Source organism: Silurus meridionalis, chromosome 2 (genome assembly GCF_014805685.1).
Source record: "Silurus meridionalis isolate SWU-2019-XX chromosome 2, ASM1480568v1, whole genome shotgun sequence".
Taxonomy (NCBI): domain Eukaryota; kingdom Metazoa; phylum Chordata; class Actinopteri; order Siluriformes; family Siluridae; genus Silurus; species Silurus meridionalis.
The window spans coordinates 8,674,722-8,695,503 of NC_060885.1; the positions used below are offsets into that span (position 1 = coordinate 8,674,722).

Here is a 20,782-nt window from a genome sequence, read left to right on the forward strand (position 1 = left end):
CTTTCCTCCGAGGCAACATGTCTTCTCCCCCTCCCATCTCTCTCTCTCTCTCTCTCTCTCTCTCTCTCCCATGAAGACTGAGATCATGATGGGAAACAAAGGCGACTCGTGTTTGCTGAAAAGCGTTATCGGGACAGGTAAACGAGATAAGCAAGATAAACGGGGATGAAACGACACGCAGATCGTTTTGCTTTTCTTAGTTTGCATCCTTTTATCTCATCTCTTTTCGGCGTCTCGCCTGTGAGGTGCAGGTGTGTGTTGCAACTGTATGTAGGTAGGTCTCTTTCCTCCGGGCGCTACACCTCGGAGTGGGGTTGCCACGGCAACCGACGGCACGACGCCTGTCGACGCTCGTGCCACTTTATCATGCCGTAAAGACGATTAGGCTGTGTGTCAGTCACAACACCCTCCCACTCGAGAGAGAGAGAGAGAGAGGGAGAGGGAGAACAATACATGCCATTCTGTCCTCCTATTATTTGTGGTGTTAGTTAGGATGCCATTTTCACACTTGTCCTTGTCGTTTATCTCCTGGCCTCGGCTACACGTTAATGGCTGAAATGAACAGCATTGTAGTTTAGTTCAATTTGTTTTCCTCCCCCTTTTATATTTAATCAGGTTTTTCTTCACAAAGAATGTGACAAATGTTCCTTCTTTCAGGTGTAGCATTCAACAACCAAACAGCAAAAAATAAAACATTAATGAGAGTTTTTTTTCCATAAAATTATATTATTCAGAATAATATCCAAAATCCATGCAAATGGATTTAACAGGAAATTTAGCTCACTGAAACATCATTCATGCTAAAAAAAAAGGACTGTTAAAAATCACAAATCTGTTTTATTATATAAGCTGTTTTATTTTTTTTGCTGGTTACCGTATCCTCTTATGAACCTCTTATTTAGCTTGAATTTTATTTACATCCATATCCAGTTGGACCAAAGCAATCATCATTGTTTTACCACAGCAATGGAGGCACATTGTATAAAAACAATAATAACAATAATAATAATAATAATAATAATACAATAATACTAACAATAATCTTTCATTTATATAGCGTCTTCAAAAGTTACTCACTCAATGCGCTTTCCAAGCATAAAAATAGGAGAAATCCTTTTTAAAAAGAAAAAATAAATAACTAAACAAATAAATTAACAAATAAATAGATAAAATAAATCACAAAAAAAAAAAAAAAAACACCTGAACACTATCCTAAACAAGGACATTTTAAGAGCAGTTTTAAAAATGCTAAAAAATTCAGCCTGTCTAATCTCAATGTGGAGACAATTCCAAAGTTGGTGCATGGGAGAAAAAGAGCCCGATCAGCCATAGACAAACGGGTAGGAACAACAACATAGGATGTATAGAATGTCTTTAGATTTCCTTCGCTTGAACTACAAGACCCAAAACTGTTCCAGCATGATTCCAGTTATCGAGCTCCAACCTCAACCCTATTGAATATATTTGGGATGAATGAACGCTGGCTGCACCCCAGGCCTCTTCACCTCACCTACATCAGTACCAGACTTTACTAACACTCTTGTAGTTGAATAAGCACAAATCTCCACAACCACACTCCAAAATCTAGTGGAACATCTTCCCAAAAGTGTAGAGGAGCAGCACATAGGGACTAAATGTGAAATAGGATGTTTAAAAAGCATCTTTGGATGTTTAAAAAAGGCATCGTTTCAAGTCAAGTAGCTTTTATTGTCGTTTCAGCCATATATAGCTGACGTAGTACACGGTTCCTCCAGAACCCTGGTGCTACATAGAGCTACAACACACAAGATAGAGCTACATAACAGAACACAGAGCAAAGAGCAAAAGTAAGTGTGCTTGCCACATAAAGTGCATCGTGTGCTACTGAATGCAGTGCAAGACAAACACAGTGCAAACAAACAACACAAGACAGTGTGGGACAGATGCACAAAACACAAAAATAGTGCCGACCAGTAAAACTACTGGATGATATGTTATACAGTACAATGTGCAAAAGAGAGAACTATAACGATATAGCTTGTAAACACAATGTTGTGCAAAAACAGCAATAGCAACAATCGACATGTGCAAAACAGCATGTAAACAACAGAATATTATTATTCTAATATTGGTGGTGCTAAAGACATGATTGTATATGAAGTGAGGTGAAATGAGTATTGAGTGTGTGTTGAGCTCAGGTTGTACAGTTGAGTAACAAACAGTTGAGTGTGTGTTTTCGTACAGTCAGTTCTGTGTGTTGAGGAGTCCGATGGTTTGAGGGAAAAACTGATGCACAGTCGGGATGTGAGGTCCGATGCTTCGGAACCTCTAATCTGATGGTAGGAGAGTGAAGTGTGTGTGTGAGGGGTATGCAGGGTCGTCCACAATGCTGTTGGCTTTGCGGATGCAGCATGTAGTGTAAATGTCTCCAATGATCATCTCAGCTGTCCTCAGTAGCCTCTGTAGGGTCCTGCGATCAAGGCGATGGCCGTTCTGTGCTCTCCTGAAGTCAACAACCCTCTCCTAAGTTTTGTCAATGTTCAGAGACGGGTTGTTGGCTCTAAAGCAGGCTGTTAACTGTTTCACCTCCTCTCTGTATGCTGACTCATCGTTCTTGCTCTAATAGGGGAACTTGATGATGCGGTTCGAGCTGTGCATTGCTACACAGCCGTGAGTCAGCAGAGTGAACAGCAATGAACTGAGCACACAGCCCTGAGGGGCTCCAGTGCTCAGTGTAGTGGTGCCAGAGATGCTGTTCCCCGGTCCGGACTGACTGAGGTCTCCCTTTTAGTCAGGAAGTTCAGGATCCAGTTGCAGAGGGAGGTGTTCAGGCCCAGTAGGCTCATCTTCTTAATCAGGTGCTAAGGGATAATTGTGTTGAATACTGAACTGAAGTCTATGAACAGCATGTGTCCTTATTGTCCAGGGGGGTGAGGGCCAGATGGAGGGTCGTGGCCAAGGCATCGTCTGTGGAACGGTTTGGACGATACACAAACTGAATGGGGTCAAGTAAAGGTGGTAGCTGGGTTTTAATGTGCTGGGTTTGTAATGACCAGCCTCTCGAAGCACTTCATCACAATGGGTGTGAGTGCCACAAGACGATAGTCATTGATGCAGGAGTCTATAGACTTCTTTGGCACTGGAACGATGGTCGCTGTCTTGAGGCACGTAGAAACAACAGTACTTCTCAGGGATGTCAGTAAAGACATCTCCTAGATGTTCTGCACATTCCCTGAATACTCTGCCAGAAATGTTATCTGGTCCAGCAGACTTCCATGGGTTAATGCTGCATAGAGTTTTCCTCACTTCAGACGTGGATAGGCAGGGCACCTGGTCACTGAGAGGAGGGGTGATCTTCCTCGTTTAATGTATTATCTGATTCTGAACAATGTTTTATTTTGGAAAATTACCGGATTCTTTCTTCCACATCTGTCTATCACTCACTCTTGATGCATGTCATGATGCCTCAGTCACATGTCTTACCTACATCCGCTACCTTCTTAAAGGGGCTGCTTCAGCCGCTAACACATAATACATTACCGCTAAATTGAAACCCCGGAACTAGCAAAATGAACAAAAAAACAACACACAACATTCACGTTTATTATTATATTTAGAAAATATCAGTTTTTATGCCGGTTGTATAATTTTATTTTGTTGTATTAATCCACCACATCTTAAAGGCCGGTCCGTAAAAATATTGTCTGACATTAAACCGGTCCATGGCGCAAAAAAGGTTGGGGGCCACTGCCATAAAGCTCACCCAGTGCCTCCTTAGCATTAGCGCTGGGGGGGAATGTACACTCTGACTATGAAAGCACTGGTAAATTACTGTGGTAAATAAAATGGCCTGCATCTTACAGTCACGTGCTCCACTAGCGATGAGCAATAGCTGGATACGAGCACAGAGTTCTTGCACCATTCTTTGTTGATATAAACACACACGCCACCACCGCGAGTCTTACTGCACAGAGCTACATTTCTGTCAGCACGAAACTTGGCTAGCCCGTCTAGCTGAATGGCGGCGTCCGGGGCTCTGTGGCTGAGCCATGTCTCCCTGTAAGCAAAGATGGAACAGTCTCTAAACTCTCGCCGTGTGGTCCGCTGGAGTTGGATGTAATTAAATGATTGTCCAGGGAGCAGACGTTTAAAAGTAGAATGGACCACTGGCACCAGGCGACCCTGAGGACCTGGTCTCTGAGGACCTGGTCTTTGTAGCAGAGGTCGCAGCAAGCATCACGAAGGTTATTTGGTACTTTACCATGCATTATTTCTGTACAGGGTCTGGCGGTCTTTTACATGAACAAAGCTGTCTCTCCTGTCCATGAACTTGGAAAAGTCAGGTTAAAGACGTGAAAAGCACCATATTAGGATCTGGAGAGGCCGCCGTGTGCTACTGCCGTGCCGCCATCTTGGAAACGCCGCAGACTTCTATTCAGGTGTCTTTGTCGGTAAAGTATAAGCTTTGATTGTAATTAAAATAATAGTCAGCGTTTGACTCGTAAATCTCGAAGTCAAATTATCGTAAACTTAGTGCGTTTCGCTGAGCTGTGTATGGAAACGCCGCAAACACGATTAGACAGAACTAAAATAGATTGTCAACGTTTCGGAAATGGGGCTTTGTGATTTGAGAGGAGAAAAAAAAAAACTGAGTCAATAAAAGCTGATAGCTAACCTTAGCTAATATGTAATTAAGCTAATCAGCTTAGATGAGCTCATGTTTAATTAAGCGAGAACGGCAAAAAATAAATAAAATATACGCAGCCACAATGGAAATACAGTGTGATGACTTGTGCAGCTTTGCAGTTTACTGCCTTAAATTTCGGCTTCCGAAAAAGACGGAATGCTGAGCGAAGCTTAATTACAAACGTGTGTTGCCAGCAACCATCGCACAGGCATCCGTATACACACACACACGCGCACAGATGCAGAGAGTATGGATGAAGTGATTATGGACAGACAGCTATAGAAACGCAGTGGGCCCACAGCTGTTGCTCTGTGATTGCTGCAGTGTATTATGGATAAACACGCTATACTTTTATCCATCGTCTGTGTTTAGTACTGTACACAAAACTGTAGGGTGGGCGGGGCCAAAAAAGAGGAAGAAATAAAGTGTGTGTGTGTGTGGGTGTGTGTGTGTGTGTGTGTGTGTGTGTATAGAGCCTGGAGTTTGTTTTTTTGTGTCACTGCCTATTAGGGCTTTCAGTAGCTCACACAAACACTCGTGCTCTTTGAACTGCTCCCATGTGGAAGAACACACAGCAAGGGAGGGGGGGTGAGGGGGGATTGTAGGAGAGAGATGGAGGGAAATAATAAGAGGGAGGGAATGAAGGGAGAGAGCTTGAGACCGGTGTACAGCTTTCATGTGCCTAGAGGAATAGAGAGATAAAGAAAGAGAATGAGAGAGAGCACGAGAGAGTGAGAGAAAGTGTGTGTGTGAGTGAGAGAACCACCAAGGTGCTGTTGTTATAGCAACCTCCTGATCCTGATCCGTCCCCCCACCAAATCCTCCAGGGCTCGGTGCAGTGGACACTTCAACCAATAACCAACCGCCATCCATCCCTCCATCTCTTTGCTCTGTTCTCTCTCTCGCTCTCTCTCTCTCTTTTTTCCTTGCCACTTTTTTTCTCTCTCGTAACCGTCTCTCTCCTCCTTCTGCTCCTCCTCCTCCTTCCCATCTCTTTTGTTTTTATGTGTTACTCCTCCTCTCTCTCTCTCTCTCTCTCTCTCTCCCGTGCTCTCTCCCTCTCTCTTGCAGTATGAGACTCCTCACTTCAGTGCGCTGGCACAAAAAAGGGAAAGGAAAAAGTACAGACACACAAAAGAGCAGAGAAATTCTATGATGTGAACCAAGTGACTCTTCATCCTCAAGTTCAAACACACACACACACACACACACAGCATGATTAAAGGAAAGGAGGGATTGTCTCTAAATGAAGTGCCACATGTGCTCCTCCCTGCTGAAACTAATAAATGAAAGAGAAGAGCTAATGATAAAGCAGGACTCTCAACACCACGTTATTATTCTGTTAGAGTGAGAAACCAGGTCATGTGACCTTTCAGGGTTTCATCCGGGGGGTTAAATCCACATCCACCAACAGAGGCAAATGCAGGCCATGTTTGCCACTGATGGGTAACTGCTACTTTCCGCCCCTGCAGCAGGCAGCTTTATGGAGCTCAGGGATAAAAGGTGGATAATAGGGCAAATCATATGACTGTATGAACGTACAACCTTTACATAATTAATAAATAATACAAAAAGCAAATCACCTGCTGATTACTAGAACGGCAGCCATAGTTCGGTGTTTCGCTCATTCCTACAGCTTGGACGGACGGATGGACGGATGGATGACAGATAAAATGGATGGAATGTTGATCTGATTGAAATAATGGATGGATCTGATAGAAAGATGAATAAGTGGATGGAAGGATAAGTTGATGAGATTGATAGAAGAATGGATGAAATGGATTGAGAGATGGGTGGATGGATGATTAAATTGATGGATGAATTGAAAGATAATTGGTTGGATTATTTAATGAGAGGAATAGAAAGTTGATAGATGGAATTTATGGAAGGATTGGAGAGATGGATATAATAAATAAAATAGCTGGACAGATGGATGGATGGATAAATTAATTAATGGAAAAATAAACGAATTCATGATGGATGGAAGAATGGATTTATGGAATGCAAGGATTTATGGAGTGATGGGATGGATGTATTGTTGAATGGACCGATGACTGAATTCATAGAATTCATGAATTCACTTGGATGGATGGAGTGATGAGTAGATGGATTGATGGATGGAAGGATGGATGGAATGTTGATGTGATGTAGTCTGTGAAAAGTGCTTGTGGAAAAGCAGGTTCTATAATACAGTAATAAATTCAAACTTATATAGTCCTATGATCTGCTTTACATTTAAACAATATAGCACAAGCAAAAGAGTGCTGTAGTACTGTGGTAATTTTTGCTCCGCTACCAAAAAACAGCTCCCAAAAAAGCCACAGTCGTATAGAGCGGTGTGTGTTGCCCTGGTAACACACTCTGACTGACAGCAGACCGTATGACAGCCTGTCTTGCAGTATTTATTTATGATTACACTGCTGTGGTGGATCAAATTTGCCCCAGAGTAACCTTTGATATCACACCTTTAAATTCACATATAGTAACAACACACACACACACACACACACACACACACACAGGTCCTCGAAAGAGTTCCAGCAACACTGATGTGTTTGAAGAAGGGTTTGAGTGTGTGTGTGTGTGTGTGTGTGTGTGTGTGTGTGTGTGTGTGTGTGTGAGTGAGGTCTGGTTCATCAGACTGTGAAATGAGCTCATTAAGGCAAATGGCTATTTAATTAAACAGTCAGAGAAAAGCCTAAACACACACACACACACATATACACACACAAACACAGACAGGTGCGCAGGCTTGGGGGTCCCTTAACAAGTACATGTGTACACGTACAGGTACACACATGCACGCACACAATATATATATATATATATAATACAGTATATTGAATTGACCCATGTCACTGGGTGTTAAACTCATGTTTCAGATGAAATTAATGTACAAATTCTTTTAATTATGAATAAACGAATATGGATGGAATAGGCATGCATTACAACAAGAAGCTGTAGGGTGTTAGTTGCTAAACATCTACAGCTACCTAGCTAATATAGTCAATTATAAACAAAACAAACAAACAAAAAAAAGACAAATTCAAATAATGCTGCTGTTTTTAATAAATGACTAAATAGCTAGGTACGGAAAAATATATATGGAAAAATGTTTGTGGACACGTGAGCCATTAGATTCGTATGTGCTTTATGAACATCCTATTCCATATTAAACAGCTATTTGCTGTAACCTCCACTCTTCTGGGAAAAGAATGCACTACATTTTGGCGTGTGCTTATGGAGATTTGTGCTCATTCAACCACAAGAGTGTTAGTAAAGTCAGCTATTGATGTAAGTGAGATGAGGAGGCCTGGGGTGCAGTCAGCAGTCCAATTCATCCCAAAGGTGTTCATCAGTAGGGTTGTGATCAAAGCTTTATAGGAGACCTCTCGGGATCATCCATTCGAACAGATGGAAACCATATCTTCATGGAGATGGCTTTGTGCACAGCTGCACTGTCATGCTGAAACAGGTCTGGGTCTCCTAATTTCAGTGAAGGGAAAATGTAAAGCTACTGCATCAAGAGACTGCATCCTATATAACTGGGTGCCTCCAACTTTTTGTGGTAACAGTTTGGGAAAGAATTCCATAAGAATAGTCCTACTTGCTCCGATTTACTCTGCTGTATCTGTTAAACCTTATTACTGATCTAAAACCTGCATGGAAGTCGTATCGATATGCTTCTTCTATCCTTATTTTGTGCATTGACTTTTAGTTAGTTTTTCACTTTCTGCCCCCTTGTGGACGGGTCTGCATGGCATGCAAGAACGAAGACAGACACCTATACAACCGCCTGTGCAAACCATCCTGAGATACAGTCTGCTGTGAGTATCAACCGGCCCTGAGTGAGATTTAAGCTTTAAAAAGACAACACACTTGTGTGCTAGCTGCTCTTCTCCATTTCTCGATCTCTCAACTCTCCCTGTCTTTGGGATCGAGAGAGGTTTAAAAATAACTTTCAATTTAGCACGACGTTCCTCTCTGTGTGTGTGTGTGTGTGTGTGTGTGTGTGTGTGTATATGCGCGCATGTGTCTCTGGACCAGGAAACGTGAAGATGGAAGCTGAAACAGTGAGCAGTGGCCAGTGGCAAACACTAATGTAATAATATATTAATGAGGGAGAAAAAGAAGTGAGTGTGTGAGAGAGAGAGAGAGAGAGAGAGAGAGAGAGAGAGAGAGAGAGGTAAAGATGGGATGCGAGAGAGAGAGAGAAAAGAGGGGACGAGGGAGAGAGAGGGAAAAAGAGGTGGGGGACACGGAGAGCCAACACATGGAGCTTCCGCTCACCGAGCAACACCACCTCCTCCTAAACGCTGTAAACGCGCTCGCTCTCTTACACGCGCACACATGAGCACACACACACACACACACACACACACACACACACACACACACACTTACCCCGCCTCTCTTGGTTTTTAATGGCAGGCTGTTTAAACTCTGTGTGTGTGTGTGTGTGTGTGTGTGTGTGTACGTTGCAGAGGCTGGGTGCATGTTAAACACAGTCACTGAAATCCTACTCCAATCCAATAAAGCCCTCAGCAGCCCTGCTAGTGCACACCATTACTGAGAAAAAGAACAGACAGAGAGAGCGTGCGAGAGAGAGAGAGAGAGAGAGAGAGAGAGAGAGAGAGAGAAATCAAGAGACAGAAATCGAGCAATTGTATAAGAAAGACAGTGTGTGTGTGTGTGAGAGAGAGAGAGAGAGAGAGAGAGAGAGAGAGAGAGAGAGAGACAAAGAAAAAGGCTGAGCCACAGACTGAAAGACAGGAAGAGAAGAGAAAGCAGAGAAAGCTGTCATGTCCTATGTTTAAGAAAAGAAAGAGACATGGCTATGAGAGGCAGATTAAAACAGAGGGAAACCGAGAGAAGCAAAGAATCGCAGAGACGATGGATAAGACCGAGATGGAGAGCGTGACGGGGTGAAAAACTCGCTTGTTCTCGTCTCACGTCGACACGGCACGAGGAAATGAAACGGTCAAAATGTCTGGACTCTTTAGTCCACTGGTTTCTTTAACACATGTTTTGACTGTACCACTAATAAGAACAGAAACCAATCATCTCTTCTTCTGTGAGGAAAAAAACTCATCTATATATCAGTATATCAGTCATACACAGAACTACATTTAAACTCAGACAATACAGAAATTTTCCTTTGAAAGTAATTGTAACGCGTTCCCCCTATAGATCAGCCACCGCATTCTCAGTCCTGTACCTGCTGGACCTCTTGGAAGTCTATAACAGTTAGACATAATATCCTCCTCTTCACCCTCATCAGTTTAGGAATCACTCGCTTAGTATGGCACAAGCTTGCGTCATGCCCGGAGGTGCACTTGTATCAGGTGACATGAGGATCCACATCTGTTCCAAGCAGACTTTTAAAGCTATCCTTCAAACTGGTATGGCTGATCCTGTACTCCTTTGCCTAGATATTTGTTCTTTTTTATTATGTAATAGCATCATATAACTTTTACTACTACCACACAAATTCTGTTTTTCTTTGCCTGGTCAGATGCAGAGGTCTGGTTTAAACGACCTCACCTAGAGTTTAATAACCGCAACACATCTGTTCATCCGGTAACCTGAGGTGGTAGAGCAGTGGTTGAGGCATTGGACTCTGGATTGGAATGTCACAAGTTGAAATCACACCACCACCTGCTGGGCCCTTGAGCAAGGCCCTTAACCATCAACTGCTTAGTTGTAAGTCACTCTGGATAATTGCGTCTACCAAATGCCATAAATGTAACTTAGATCTATCATAAATTTACCAACGTCCTTAAGAAATTCCTGACCAGTGCTTTAGAAAATGGATGATCAATGATCATAATTTGAATATGACACAAAATCACTCTTTGTTGTTTCTTCTGTATCTGGATGTGACCATCTTGACAAAAAATGGATAATGTAATCAACTTAATAGCATTAGACCCTTGCAACTAATCCAGATTGTGGATTGTGGAAATTCATCTAAATTCCACAGTTGCTGGTCTACCTGGGTTTTTTTTTACTTCTTGCAGCCTACAGCAGGTTTAAATCTCTGATCATTGTGCACCAGATCAGGCCAAAACTCCCTGCAGTTCCAAAATAAGGAAATCTTTTTAGGGTTACCTCAGGGATAAGTTCTGTAAAGCTGCTTTAAGACAATGTCCATTGTAAAAGCGCTATAGAAATAAACTTGAACTTGAACTCACCCTACCAAAAAATAAAGTTGATGGCCCTCCATCATATAAGCTCCTCTCCACCCTGCTTGCTACTCTTTCAACTTGAATCTTTGACCACCCTAACCCTTCACCCAAACCCAGGTATTACATTGTGCCATTTGGCAGATTTCCTTATCTACAAATCTCTCATTTATACAGCTGAGCAATCGACTAACATCTTATTCCTCAGCATCTATTAAAACATCTTTCTAGAAGAGTGGAGGTTATTATTTAAACTTAGATGGGGTTAAGAGTCTTGCTCATGGGCCTAGGCTTGGTGGCAGCATGGTGCAGCTGTGATTAATATCTTAACCACTAAGGTACCACCAAACTCCTACAACACCCTGCAATAACTTAACCACTAAGATACCTCTCCAAATTGTTCTAATGCCCTGCTGATTACACTTTAACCTTACTCTGAACAGCTCTCTTGGATGGTGTGTTGAAAGCAGAATAAATGTGCTAGCATAAGAATCTTAGCAACTTTAACAAGGGCCAGATATTCTTGGCAAGACAACAGTCATCTCTAAATCAACAGGACTTGTGGGGTTTTCCCTTTTAAGAAGTGTTTAACACCTAACAAGAGTGAACTATAGCTGATGAACTGGCGATATGGTCACTGGCACCCAAGTCTCATTGATTCACATGTGAAGCTAATGCTAGTTTGTCTGGTCTAATTCTACAGAATAGCTACTGTAGCACAAAACACTAAAAAGGTTAATGTTGACTATGATAGAAAAGTGTTGCAGAGTGCATCGCTGCTTGCTGTGTACTCAGATCGGTCAGAGTGCCCATGCTGACCCCTGTCCACCAGCAAAAACTCTTACTCAAGTGGCAAAGTAGAGGCGCTCTCATGCTCTGAGCAATGTTCTGCTGGGAAACCTTTGGCCTGGCATTAATGTGGATGTTACTTTGACACGTAGCAGCTACCTAAACATTGTTGTAGAACAAGTGCCCACAGTTTGGCAACGGTATTTCTTTTATGGCAGGAGCCTCTTTCTGCAAAATAATTCTTCCTGTCACACATGCAAAACATGTTCATGACACAGGAAAGGTGTTGACTCGAGATCTCACAACTTAGTGGATCCGATATAAAAGCTTTGTGCCAGACACATCTTGAGAGGCCTTGTGGAGTCCCTGACTAGTCTGGTTAGAACTGTTTTTGCTGGCATAAGGGGGACCTACACAATATCAGGCAGATGAATTTAACATTATGGCTGACTGGTGTATGTACTGGTAGTCCCAAGTTACGATGGAGACGCGTTACAATGACACCATCGTAATTTGAAAATATCGTAAATCGAGACATATATTACCCAGAAGTGTTTAAGATTGGTGATCAGTAATTAACAAATTACAGTACATAATTTAGCAAAACAGAGCCATTTACAGTATCATACTGTGTATATATATATATATATATATATATATATATATATATATATATATATATATATATATATATGTATGTATATGTATATGGCGACAGGCGCGTGGACGAGCGCCGGTTCACAAGTAGAGGTTGAAGTCGAACGTGACACACTTTGAATGATGAAAACCAGGAGGCCTGTGGTCCAGTCTGAGTTGGCTAATCATTCCCACACAACTGTGTATTCCCAGTAGACACTTGGAGGGAACTGTGAGTGTGTGTGTTTGCGTTGAGCTGACGAGCTGGAGAGAGGCCTGGTCACGTCATCCCAACGACATGCTAATGGAGCGTTAGCGTCTAGTGGAGCAGTAATTAGCGCTGGTGCTACAGGTTAAGTACCTGAGACCGAGTATAATGTCAAGAGAGTGAGAAAAACAAAAGTTTTTCATTTCTGCTCCTGCTGTATCTTTCAGCGGTCAATTCGCTGTGAAAGGCAGAGGAAGAACGAGACTAATTCGGTCTAATTTTTTTATTTAATCTGCTCTCTTTCCTGAATTCGGCTGTCCACCTGTCAGTCGGGTCATGTTTTTCTCTCTTCGCTTCTTTCTATCTGCTGTCTTCCTTTATGTCTCTGTCTCTGTCTCTCTCTCTCTCTCTCTCTCTATTTTTAGTGTTCTGCTTCCTGTTCTTGGAGCTCCACAGTGTGGATACTGATAGGAGGAGGAGAGAGAGAGAGAGAGAGAGAGAGAGAGAGAGAGAGAGAGAGAGAGCGCGAGCATCGGAGGAGGAGCGGAAGTAAAAGGAGAGGAGGAGGGGTGTGTGGATTCATGCACTGCTGTCTTCAGTAAATCAATCTGGCCATTTGCGTCTCCTCCTCCTTCTCCTCCTCCTCCTTCCCCCTCCTCTCGTACACGGGCCAGGCTTGTAGCGGGCGAACGCCACAAAACAGAGCAGATGAGAGTGAGAGAAACGCACAGAGGGGGAAAAAAAAAACCCAAGAGGGAGGGAGTAGGGGTGAAAAGAAAGAACAAGCCAATATTGTTAAAGGCCACTGAAAGCTGCGAAAGAGACAAAGCCGGAAGGCCTGCAGTGTCTCTGAATACACACTTGAACTCCTAGAGTGCAATGCAGAAACAAAGCAAAAAGAAACACTACAGTATAATAACTGCAGACATTAAAAGCTCCCGAAAGGAGCAACAGCTTAATTGGGCCGGCGTTTACAGTTAATTTTATGAAGTGTTTAAACATTATTAAAGTATTAACACTATTAAATTACAGGCTCCAATAACAGGACTGTTCGAAATGGTGGCGGGTAGTGTGTAATCGAAATTCCACTGCAAGTCATTCTGCTGTTGTATAGGGCGGTAGAGCGGGAGCCTTGATGACGTCCACCTTCTCTAAAATGATCCTTTCATGCCCCGGTCACACATGCATTTTCTTTTTCCTTTTTGCGGGAATGCTACTATAATTAATCAGCAAGGGGTTAAGTGTAAACGCAACCCAGAGCCAAAAATTTCTGGAAGACTGACACCACAATTGAGACCTACTGAAAAATTATCAATAGTGCTGACCCGTGAACTGAGGAGGAGATTCTTTATCCGGTGAATCTCAGTATTTGGTCAATTTGTACACAAAGTGCAAAGCTCTAGTAATATAGCGAGAATAAATGGAGGAACTACTCAAAATACTCATTTTTCTCTTCGTTTTGGCCTTCCAGCCACACTGAGGCGCCGTTTTTAGGGAAATTACTTTTTAGTGTTTCAGTGTAGATGAGCAACTTTTGGAAAAACGATTGAAAACTAAAATGTGGACGTGGAACGTATTCTCAAATTGATCCGAAAGAGTGTAGATGCAGCCTTAAAGTGTCTAAAATATGGGTGTATGCACACTTGTATATGATGAAGATTTCCATCCCGGGCTTATATACACACTAAAGAAGAATCCTTGGATGAGTCTATATGGTTACAGGATCAGGTAAATGCAAACCTACAGCCTCCAGATAAGATGACGCATGAATATACGCGTTTTTTTTTATCTTTGAGACCATCATCCACAGCAGAAACTGAGGCACAATTGCAGTAACTCCAAGCAGAAATAGCATCAGGTCTAATAATGGAAACAAACCCCTACTAGACTAAGGAGGTTTACAGATTTACCTACACTTATGCCATTTTCTAATTTAAGGTGGTTTATTTTTATAATAAAAAGGGGAAAAATATTGCTACCAACATCAGTTTATGGGACTGATTATCAATTAAAAAAAATGATAAAAAAAAATGTAAAAAATAAAATGTAAAAAGTGCAAAATCACAAAAATACATTGTTCGTTATATAAAATAATGCAACGTAATGTATACTATCATTTAAAAGCTTATTTTATTTATTTTTGTACATTTTCAGCATTCTTGTACATGTATTTGTGTTATTCACAGTGTCTCGTTTGCGTTGAATTTGTGATGTGACTATTTGTCCCCATGGCTATGAAGAAAGTTCCTACTGCTAGTCCTGTTGCTACTAAGAGTCCTGCTGTTTTCGCTGGAAGATGAGGTGACTATGGTTAAAAGCTTTCCACGAAAGCTCGGGCTACTGGCTTGTGTCGGATATCGGTATTGACGATCGATCATGTCAAGATTTTAGCCCGCAATATAGATGATGCTTTATCAGGTATATTTTGGGAGGTTTTCTGTACTTCAACAAAAATTCAACTCTAAACATATATTCGAAATCTAGTATAAACTTTGCACTGTCAAACGAATTATTGTATTAGCGATCTTAATGAATTGCCTCCAAGGGTTTTGTCTGGGTTTATTTGACGTCAAGTCGTAAATCTTGGAACAAATTGACCGCGTAACCACAAAATTGGTAGAAGTTATAATATATATATATATATAGTTATATAATGTCTTTATTAGAAGCTTAGTCTTTTTTATTAGTTTTCTTTAGTCGTCTTTTCATCTCATCATAGTGTTTTAGTAAAGTATGGAAATGAGCCAACAATGAGGACAACGACAACGGATTTACCTCAGCAACCCGGTGTAGGAATTGTGTCCTTTTCATCCTCCATGCAGTCAAACTAGAAAGTGTGTTTATCAAATCAAAGAAGCTTTTATTGTCATTTTAACCATATATAATTGACGGAGTCACAGTGAAATGAGACGTTTCTCCAGAACCCTGGTGCTACAAAAAACAACAGTATATATTTGTATATTCTAAATGTGCTACAGATTTGACAAGTGAATATTTTGAAATGTTGATTGATCTAAGCAAATACCACATACACAGTCCATCTCATTCAGAGGTTTAAAAAAAAAAAGGCTACTCTATATAATGCTGATGCTGTGAGCAGCCATGTTGATTTTATGTCACTTGCTGAACTCATGGTTGAGGAGACTGGCAATTAGGCATTGAGGGGGTGTTTCCTTTTGTTTTTCTTTGGTGGAGGTTCTGGGATTTAGTTGATGGAGCGGAACTCAGGGTCCATTAGTTAACAAAATAGATAGATTTCTATGTGAAAAATAAAAAATAAAGTAAAAATACGATGTTTATGGCAGTCTAATGCAACAGGCATAAATAAATAAATGAGGGTTACTACTGTGTGTATAATCATGTACTGTGAAATATATTTGAATAAAATGCCTTGCCATTCCCAGGTTAGGGGGATGATCCTAATATGAAAGTACTGAGACATGGCTAGAAATGAGCATGTGAAAGACAGAGTAAGGTAGATGAAAAGATGGAGCTGGGTTTACCCTCAGAGATGGTGTAGAGAGGATGTGAGGTGGTGCCATTCAGGCCAGAAGCCATGCAAGACAGATTTGGGAGAAAGGGGGAATAGAGAGACAGGAAGAGAGTGAGGGAAAGAGAGAGAGAGAGTCAGAAAGAGAAAGATGGAGGTAGTCCCTCTTCAGCTCGGCAGCCAGATGGTCTGGTTGCCACAGCAGCATTTAACCCACCAGGCGGTGCTTTGATACTGCTCGCTCTGTGTGTGTGTCTGTGTGTGTGTGTGTGTGTGTCTGTGTGTGTCTGTGTGTGTGCGCGTGCGTGTGTAATATGTCCCTCTGCGATTGTGCCTTTACAGTCTCTGCTGCTCAGCAGCATGTGTCATAGCTCTGAGTGTGTATGCATGCAGGTGTGTGTGTGTGTGTGTGTGTGTGTGTTCATGATTGTTTTGGCACTCCTCTGATGAAAACAAGTGGCCCACACCTGCTAAACAGCATTCATTACCGTACACAACGGAGAGCTGGGGAGTAGGAGGAAAGAGACAGTGGCATGAATGACAACAAAGAGAAAGCTTGAGAGAGCATGGAAAACATGGAGGAGGTGAGACGCAGAAGACGCATTCAGCTAGGCCTTTTCAACCAACGGCCCGTGGGCCCAATGTGGCTCGTTTTGTTTTTTTGTTAGGTTTTTTTGGCCCACACAAGGGTGAAGGTTAATTAGTAATGACACTTATTGTATAAGTAAATAATCAAATAAGGATCGCATGTGGGCAGTAGAAGTGTGGATCTTTCCATCCAAGATCTTCAGCAGCTCATCGTGATGGCGACATCAGACACTATTTAATCTGATGTGATTTACCGTTGTTTTGATGCAATAGATTAGAATAGATAGAATGATAAGAGACGATTCAGTGCTGAAAAAAAATGTTTAACTTGGACTTACAGGCACGAAGTGCACACCTCCTTCAGTGAGCCTGACAGGCACAAAGGCTGTACCTCCAACACTGAGACTAACAAGAACAAAGGCTATACCTTAGACATTCAGCCTGAGAGGCAAAAAGTCTATACCACCAACACTGAGGCTAACAGGAACATATGCCATACCTCATTTACTGGGGCTGTCTGGCACAAAGGCTATACCTTCTTCACTGAGCCAAAGAGGCACAAAGGCCACACCTCTTTCACTGAGCCAAAGAGGCACAAAGGCCACACCTCTTTTACTGAGCCTAAGAGGCACAAAGGCCACACCTCTTTCACTGAGCCTAATAGGCACAAAGGCCACACCTCCTTCACTGAGACTAACTGGCACAAAGGCCACACCTCCTTTACTGAGACTAACTGGCATAAAACCCCACCTACACTCAGACTGAGAGGCACAAAGAACCACACCTCCTTCACTGAGCCTAAGAGGCACAAAGACCACACCTCCTTCACTGAACCTAAGAGGCACAAAGACCACACATCCTTCACTGAGCCTAACAGGTACAAAAGCCACACCTCCTTCACGGAGCCTAACAGGCACAAAAGCCACACCTCCTTCTCTGAGCCTAAGGGGCACAAAGATTAAATGTGGTATTGAACTATAGAATGCAGCCCTGTCCGTCCCTGAACATTCATCAGATATAAACAGTTTATAGTTTAAATAATGAAATACTAGGAGCAGTAAGTAAAAAGTCCAGTTAACATAAGTTCCTCTCAAATTCAAAATGATTTTTTTTTAAATCCATAATGATAACTGTCCAAATGGACTGAGAAATCCTTCACTGGATAAAGATTCTGAATATTAGGTGAAGTTGGTGTTCATGATAAAAATGAAGTGAGCTTGTGCTGAGGACGTGTACCTACTCCTAAAGTGCACATGGTTTTCCAGAAACTATGCAGGCCTGGGTCTGACCAAAAAAAAAAAAAAAAAAAAAAATGTAAAGATGGCGCTTGACGAAGTTCTCAACTATCTCAAAAAATGGAGCTACCAAATTGCTAAGTTCAGTTGTGGAGACTCATCAAGTAGCACATCAAGGAAGCTCATCCAGATAAATGATTAGTCCTCAGATGCATGTAGCATTACATCTTTCCCTCACTTAAAGTTAGGAGTTAGGATTGTTTTAGCCTGACAATGCCCTTGTTCACAAAGCCACCCCCTTGAAGATAAGCTTGACATGGGTTGGAGTGGATCTTGAGTAGCCTGTTTCAGAGACCTGACCTCACCACTACTGAACACCTTTGTAATGAATGTGAATGCTGACTGCACCCCAGGCATCCTCAGTACCTGACTTTACTAAAAACCCTTGTGGCTGAACGAGCAAAAATCTCCACAACTCCACTCCGAAATCTAGTGGAACGTCTTGAAGAAATGGGTATATTCTAACAGCAAATGAGCACTCGATGTGGAATGGGATGTTCATGTGTCCACAAACTTTTGTCCCTAAAGCATAACCTTTCCTAGTCAGTCAGAAAAAAAAGTTGTTTTTTTTCACAAAAATTGTGGCTACAAGTTTACATTTCTGAATAGAAATCTAAATAAACAGTGGTTTTTAGTGACAAAAAAGTGGAGGAACTCGAGGACCACGCTTTTGTTTCCGCCGCCTCTTCCGCAAGTTCAGAAAGATGCCGCAACTGCAGATGGGTTTCGTTTTTTTTTTTGTAAACTTGCCTTACATTTAGATCTCTGCACCTTGGAAGTATTCCAAACAAATCAAGCGATGCCTACCTTTCACAGATTTTTTTATGGCAGCAAGCAAAAAAGCTGTAAAAAAAAAAAAATGCTGGCTTTAGAGAAACCCCCTACTGAGGGCTTTTTCAGAGAAACTGTTAATCACCTACGCTTAATGGAACACATCACCTACACTTTCCGGTTAGAGGAAGATAAAAAGTGAAATACGCCGGCGGAAGAATATACCGTATTTAATACATGAGATGAAACCCTGAAGTTATAGGCAGGCATCCTGTATTAGAACGGGAATTGTTGCATCAAAAACATTGCAGGATGGAGCAGGGAAAAACTTTTCGTTTTTGTTAGTAGCATGGTGATGAATTTGATGAAGGAAGTGAAGAACATCCTACAATGCCACAGTATTGATTCATGAGGTTTCCAAATCAACTGGCAGACATTCTTATTCAGAATGACTTACGATTATCTCATTTATACAACTGAGCAGCTGAGGGTTAAGGACCTTGCTCAAGTTGTAGCCTGGCAGTGGTGGGATCTTGAACTCATGACCTTCTTATTAGAAGTCCACATCTTACCCACTAGCTGTTAGCTCCCCCTACTACTAGACATGACCTCAGTAGCAGCAAGCAGTCTGGAAGTCCTTCCTGATATCCACAAAAGCAAAGCCTGAAATGTGATCAGGTGGGACCAAAGTCAAATGTTTGTCCAAATGAACCATTTAGAATGTTTAAGGTCATGAGGAGAGCATGAACAAAGAAAATCTCAGAAATGACTGTAAAACACCAGAAAGAAATATTGATGCATCTGGGCTTTCGGACTTTGCGGCCAGAGCTTCAGTGGCTTTTGTGAAAGCTGATCTCCAATTCTGCGAGTCCAAATTCAGGGATGCTTCTTCCACGAGGTTTAAACCTAATCTTGAGGAGATTCCACAGGTCTAAAAACAGTCAATTTTTTCTTCTCCTTTTCTTCTACATTATTAATATCACATCACGGTTACAGGGTCACGATAAGACTATTCATGACAATATATTCATAACATATAAGACAATTGTTTGGTCTGTTATCATTGTATAACATTTCCGATTGTCTCTTAATCATTGAAATTCCTGAATGATTTTCATTTGGCAGAAAAACTAAATCAAGCTTTAAGTTTTGAAAATGGCAATGGCACTTAAACCCTGATAGCTTTAACCTAAAAACCTTAAAAATCCCATCACAGGTCAGTTCAATAACATTACAAGAACACTGAGAAAGTTAAGCATTTGCTTAGTCAAAATAACAATAACCTGGTCTACTGACATAAGGAACTAAAAAACACCAATAATGCTTCTTATTTCATACAGATGAGATCTGTAAGCCTTTTTTTTTTTTTTTAAAAGAAAAGAGGAAAGGCTCTGTACTCCACTACAGAGTAAATTATTGGCTGGACATGGATCAAAATTCTTTATTTGAAATACTGATTACCCCCTGCCCCCTTATGAAAGAAATAGGATCTCACATGAAGAGAAGCTATTGATGTCCTGCCATCCAAGGCTATGATAATCTACTCTTTGCTTGTAGCTTGATAGTTCTTTAGAAACTGAATTTTATACTCACACAAACACACAATATTGTAAGATTCATATGTACATTCTGAACATCCCATTCCATATTTAGTACTATGTTCTTTTATAACAACCTCCACTCTTCTAGGAGGCGATTTTGTAGTGTGCTTGTGGAGATTTTATGCTTTATTCAGCCCCAAGGGTGTTAGTAAAGTCAGGTACTGATGTAGGTGAGGTGAGGAGGCCTGGGGTGCAGTCAGTGCTCCAAATCATTCCAAAGGTGCTCAGTAGGGTTGAGGTCAGAGATCTATAGCAGGCCAGTCCACTCCATCTTCCAGTCCAACCCATGTAAACCATATCTTCATGCACCTTATTTTGAACAGGTTTGGATCTCAAAGTTCAAGTGAAGGAAAACGTGTAACACTACAGCATCCAAAGGCATCCTATACAATGGTGTGCCTCTAATTTTGTGGTAACCACATATGGCTAGGAAAGTCAGGTGTCCCAATACTTTTGAAATATACCAGCGGTATCAAAAAGCTTCGAGAGTAGTTTTGAAACACGTCAACAAATGGCAGCAAAAAGCCGCACACACAGTCACAGGGGGCACAGA

At 41.6% G+C, this 20,782-nt stretch overlaps 1 protein-coding gene across 3 annotated transcripts in view; it reads right to left on the minus strand.

Moving 5' to 3' along the window:
- maml3 (mastermind-like transcriptional coactivator 3) overlaps positions 1-20,782 on the minus strand; it is a 172,092-nt gene that overhangs the window by 80,755 nt on the left and 70,555 nt on the right. Inside the window, exon 1 of one of the 3 annotated variants that reach the window (XM_046837170.1) lies at positions 6,250-6,309. The exons of the other annotated variants lie outside the window; for them this stretch is intronic. Within the exon in view, the coding sequence (XP_046693126.1) occupies positions 6,250-6,294 (45 nt within the window). The 5' untranslated portion in view covers positions 6,295-6,309. Of the gene's footprint in view, positions 1-6,249; positions 6,310-20,782 lie in introns of those variants that run through there. 3 annotated transcript variants of the gene reach the window in all.